Genomic DNA, 5,498 nt, shown 5'->3' on the forward strand with positions numbered 1-5,498 from the left:
TTTTTGGCTAATGAGTAATTAGAATAGACAAAAGTAGAGAAGAACTGGAACACGCTTTACATATTAACATATTAACAAACTTTTTAAAATTTTCTTGCAATAAACAAGTAGAAAAGGATTAAAAACACAGTACTTTTATTTAAATTGTTACTTTTCATAATTAGTTAATAATCTTGTCACAGGTCAGTATCTTCATTCTATTACCTTGTTGGGTTCATTCATTAGAGTTACATAAAACGTTATATAAAACTTCATATAAAATTAGATATAAGAACTCTATGTACAGCTAAGAACAGAATCTGTCTGAGAGATTCACCATCATGTACTAAAATCCCTAATGTGGTTATTTTTTCTATTTCAGGGACCTCTCCGCCTAGATTCATTTTAGTTTTAAATAAAATTAAAGTCACTTTTCTGAGCTCTGCCCCACCTCAGGCCCAGTCACAGCTTCATCTGTTTGTTGACCCAATGGTACCTGTCCACCCGGTGTCCTACCAACATAGCAGCAGTCCTATAACTCTTATACGATGCATAATAAGCATTTCCTAGAAGGGTGACACGGCCATCAGTCATATTCTTTTTGCGGGGGATTTGGAACCAAGATTGAAAGGGCTGTTTCAAGTTTTCAACCTGGAAAAAAAAAAAAAGTACTAAGATCTTCTTTAAACGAATAAGCTAGCTCTAATGACTAAATGGGAGTCCAAGGGTAGTGCAAAAGGTTAACGTGCTCGGTTGCTAACTGAAAGGTTGGTGGTTTGAGTACCTTGGAAGAAAGGCCTGGCAATCTACTTCTGAAAAATCAGCCTTGAAAACTCTGTGGAGCACAGTTCTATTCTAACATACCTGGAGTCTCCAGGAGTCAGAATTAACTTGAAGGCAATGGTTTTTTTTTTTTAATGATTAAAGCCTATATACAAACCCATAACTCAGAAATTCAGTCTTTTGAAGTCATCTTAAAACCAAACAACAGCTTAACTAGTAAAAAATGTCTTCCTTGTGCATTTCTCTTTTAAGAACTATCTACATGGGATCAAATGGACAACAGCAACTCAAAAGATTAGATAGGAACCTTAGGGGGCAGTGAATTTATGTTAATGGGGAAGGAACAACTCAGAAAAGGAGGGTGAGAAGGGCTGCACAACTCAAAGAATATAATGATCGTCACTAAATGGTACATTTAGAAACTGTTGAATTGATGCATGTTTTGCTGTTGCATATTCTCAACAACAAATAAAATTTTTTAAAAAAACAAAACAAAAAGTAAAGGAAGTACAAATGAATAAAAATCAAAGTTGATAAAAATCATGTTGGCAAAAGTAGCTAGCATTCTGAGGGGTGGGGTGAAAAGTTAAGTCACCTCATTCAACCAGTTACCACTGAGTCGACTCTGATTCATGGTGACCCCATGTGTGTCAGAGTAGAACTGTGCTCCATAGGGTTTTCAATGGCTGATTTTTTTCAGAAGTAGATCACCAGGACTTTTCTTCAGAGGTGCCTCAGGGTGGGCTCAAACTTCCAACCTTTCGGTCAGCAGCCAAGTGCATTAACCATTTGCACCAACCAGGGACTCCTAAGTCACTTCATACCTTTTATCAAAATTCTTTAATCCAACTAGAATTTTTTAAAACACACTTACTCATATTCTGTGTATATTCTTGGATTTTCTACTCCCCTATCCCACCCCTCTCACTCCAACCCCAAACTGTCTAATCGTGATATCAGGGGCTTAGGTCTATCAATATCCATCGTAAACATTCCAGATGACCAATAACAATGTTTTACAGACTGCACTTTGAAAAGAACTGCTCTAAAAGAACATAGATGACTATAGATCTAATCCCTAGATGAAATAAGATCTTTCTAAACATAAAAATAGAATCTAGGGCAAGTATTTTACATGATTTTAAACTTCTGTACACATAAAATCAGTTTAGAAAACTGACAAATTAGGGGAAAATATTCGTCCCTAACATGACAAAGGGTTAAAATATTCCTGACCTATGAAGAACTTATAATAATACATTAGGGCCTCAAATGATGAATAAGTGAAGAAGAGAAAATTCATAAGACAGTAAGTGCCTAAAACATTTGGGCACAGGATTTTTGTTTTTTGTTTTTTAGTGTTTATAACAGATGTTCGTAATATAGATATCATAATATAGATACCATTTTAAAATCAAATTATCAAATTCCCAGTTCTAGGGGGGAAATTATAAAACATACAATTTCACATAGAACTGGTGAGACTACATATAAATATACTTTCTAGAAATTACTTTGGCCATATATTAACAACCAGTAAAGAGTCCATACCCAACGACCTAGTAATTCTATGTCTAAGTATTAGATCTCAAGAAATAACTTAAAATTCAGACATCTCTGTACAAGTTACAAGATTTTTTATATCACAACAATGTAGAAACAACCTAGATGTCTGTCAATCATACATTAGCTAATTTACAGAAGAGGAGAATGAATATTAAAATGTTAACTAAACTACATTTTAATATGTATTTAAGAAAACATACAAACAAGTGTATACATACAACATATTAAGAGAGATCCTTCTCTACATCAGTGTTTTTCAAATCATGGGTTACCACCAATACTGACTCATGAAATCAGTTTAGGTGGCTGAAATCATCAACACAACTTAATATGAAGTGTTGGTGGCATTGCACATAGTACAGATAAGTATTTTCATGAAACCTATTTCAGATATAAATACACATATTATATATATATATTCACAAATATATATACCTACATGTATACATACACACACATACATATCTTTTTATGGGTTGTGGTCAAAAAAAACTGAGAAGAACTTCAGTGGTGGGATTACAGAACTTTGGCCTTTTCTGAATATTTCACGTTTGACAAGTGACATGTTATTTTCTTACAGACAAAAAACAAACTAATTTTAATACCAAGTCTGAAGGAATTTAAGTAATAAGGAAATATGTGTGTGCTTAAATACTCTATGAAGAAACAGGGCTATAAAATATTGTGTAGATCCCAAGCACTCAGCCGAGTAGAGAGAATACATACAGAAAAAAAGTTTTGCCAAAATATTAACAGTATGACTTTTTAAATCTTTTTTTTTCCTTTCCATATTTTGTTTGCTTTTTGTTTTGCTTTACATTGAGTATATTCTTTTTAGAATTAGAATAGACAAAAGCAGAGAAGAACTGGAACACGCTTTACCTGATAAACACTGTTTGGGTTGCTGACTTTAGGAATTATCTGAGGTTCCTTGCTACAACTTTCTTCATCGGAGGAAGTGCCAGAGGAGTAGTCTAATGAGGCTCTGCTAACAGCAAGACTGATTCCTTGAGATAGTTCCCATCCCTCCCATCTACTTTTAGAAGAAGCAACTGTAAATGGGTGGTTTTTCTCACCATACCTAAGTAGGAAAGGAAAATTAAAGTATTCATTAGGGATTCAACTTCTCACAAATTTTCTGTCTCTCTGAAGATAAGTCACCAATTTACGACAGAGTTATTCAAAAGGGATAGGTCAAAAAAGTGGGGGGAGGGGGAAGGAGGCTAGGTCTATAAAGTTGAAATGGCTTGACAGCAAATTGAGGGACACTGTGACCTCCAACTACTGCATTGTCATAATTACTGAGGGAATTCTGTAACAACTATTTTGGCTAATTGCTCAGAAAAAGACTAGTTTATTCTTTCGATTCAACTAATGGGCTGAATTGCCCTATGGTAGATAAGTCCTGTTTCCCCTTGGTACTGCCTAAAATACTTAGAAATTATAATCTACAGTTTGTAACAGGGTATAGTGGTTAAAGTCAAATTTCAAATACTATTTAAAGTGTTTGTGCTTCCCACTCCTAATGGAAGTCTGCATTGTCTTGCATCTAAACTCTTAACTAATCAGTATCTTCACTGTTAACCCAAAGCTTTGGAGCATCATTTTTCACAAAGGTCTATAAACAAGTTACCATCAAGATGACTCTAACTTTTGGCAACCCCACATGTGTCAGAGTAGAAAGGTGCTCCATAGGGTTTTCAATGGCTGATTTTTTTTAAGTAGATTGCCAGGCCTTTCTTCCAAGTCACCCCTGGGTGGACTCAAACTTCCAACCTTTTGGTTAGTAGCCGAGCATGTTCATCATTGGCACCAACCAGGGACTCCCACAAAAGTCTATAGGGATAACTTAATAGTTTAAGGTGTCCAGGGGTCACAGAGCACTCCAATGAGATTACTTACCTACAGCACACTTCAAAGGGATCTACCCATATAGTCATCTCCTTTGGAAGTCCCAGGTGAGAAAAATCCACATTACTTTCAGCACAAGCCCTTTCTAGAATGGGCTCTTTACTCTGATGATTGTTTATCCTGATACACCTTAACAAGGAAAAGGAAACAAGAAAGACGACAGGTGCTTCATTTTTAGCAGGAGGATCATGTTGTATGCAGACTGCTTAAATACACGCTGCTCCCACTTCACCTCCACCTCACCCCATCACTACCCTCCCTGCCCCCTCCCAGGGTTTTACAAATAAAACATCCTCGCACAGTGACTCAGAATGCGTGTTGTTATCACTAAGTCACACAATTCACAAATGTTCCCTGCATATCTTTCACAGCAAACGCAAGTAGAAATTATTTAATCCATCTCACATAAGGGGATTTGCTCTATAGTTCCCACCTCACATATTTAATCCACCTCACATAGGGGATTTGCTCTATAGTTCCCACCTCACATAAGGCGATTTGCTCCATAGTTTCCAATTACAATGTCACCTACCACATCACTTTCTTTCAAGCCTATGTTCAAGCAAATGAGTCTGGGCCCATAAAACTTCAGTTACTTATAGACGGACAACAGAATTATTACGTCTTCCTAACAGATGGTTGGCCTGGTTGTTACTTTCCTTTTACATACCACGTACTAGCTCTCACCTGAAGGCTTGCCCTTTAGAAGGGCAATCAGAGTGCCAGTGACTTCTGTATGTTTCCAACAAGATTGTCATCAGTTTTTCTGCAAAATCTTCAATTTGCTGTTTACTCAGTTTATCATGTTTTTTCACAAGTCTTGTGATAAAGAAAACTGTTGTTGCAATTTCATCTCTCATGATTCAAGAAAAAAAGATCTATAAGGAGGTCTTCAACTATTCAAAGCAAGAAGAAATTAAAGAGAAACAAGGGTTTAACTTATTATCAACATATAATTGCCAAGGGACAGTGGTGACATGTCATGGGATTGTTAACCGTTGTCATAGGGCAATATATGTACTGTTTAATGAGAAACTATTTGTTCTGTAAACCTTCATCTAAGGTACAAAAAAAAAAAAGAATTATCTATGTGAGATCGAATTGACAACAGCAACTCAAAAGGTTTGATGGGAAGCCTAGGGGGCAGTGAGTTGAAGATAAAGGTGATGGAATAATTTGGAAAAGGATAGTGAGAATAGCAGCACAACTGGAAGAATGCAATCAATGTCACTGAACTGTACATGTAAAAACTTGAAATG

General features: G+C 36.0%; 1 protein-coding gene across 1 annotated transcript; it reads right to left on the bottom strand.

Annotated features, from left to right (window-relative positions):
* Positions 1-441: 441 nt before the first annotated feature.
* Positions 442-5,099, bottom strand: BTG4 (BTG anti-proliferation factor 4). The gene is made up of 4 exons (XM_004382536.1): positions 4,927-5,099; positions 4,231-4,368; positions 3,211-3,409; positions 442-630 (listed from the first exon to the last, which is right to left on the bottom strand). The coding sequence occupies exons 1-4, from the start codon at positions 5,097-5,099 to the stop codon at positions 442-444; spliced, it is 699 nt and encodes a 232-aa protein (XP_004382593.1).
* Between the last annotated feature and the right edge of the window lie 399 nt (positions 5,100-5,498).

Source organism: Trichechus manatus, unplaced genomic scaffold (assembly GCF_000243295.1).
Source record: "Trichechus manatus latirostris isolate Lorelei unplaced genomic scaffold, TriManLat1.0 scaffold00094, whole genome shotgun sequence".
NCBI lineage: Eukaryota > Metazoa > Chordata > Mammalia > Sirenia > Trichechidae > Trichechus > Trichechus manatus.

Bases quoted from the DNA above. Each gene is read 5' to 3' on its own strand.
- BTG4 (XM_004382536.1), bottom strand. From the start codon at position 5,099: ATGAGAGATGAAATTGCAACAACAGTTTTCTTTATCACAAGACTTGTG. The intron at 4,369-4,926 runs GTGAGAGCTAGT...TTCCTTGTTAAG, and splicing joins TCTAAAGGGCAAGCCTTCAG to GTGTATCAGGATAAACAATC. The intron at 3,410-4,230 runs GTAAGTAATCTC...TTTCCTACTTAG, and splicing joins CCCTTTGAAGTGTGCTGTAG to GTATGGTGAGAAAAACCACC.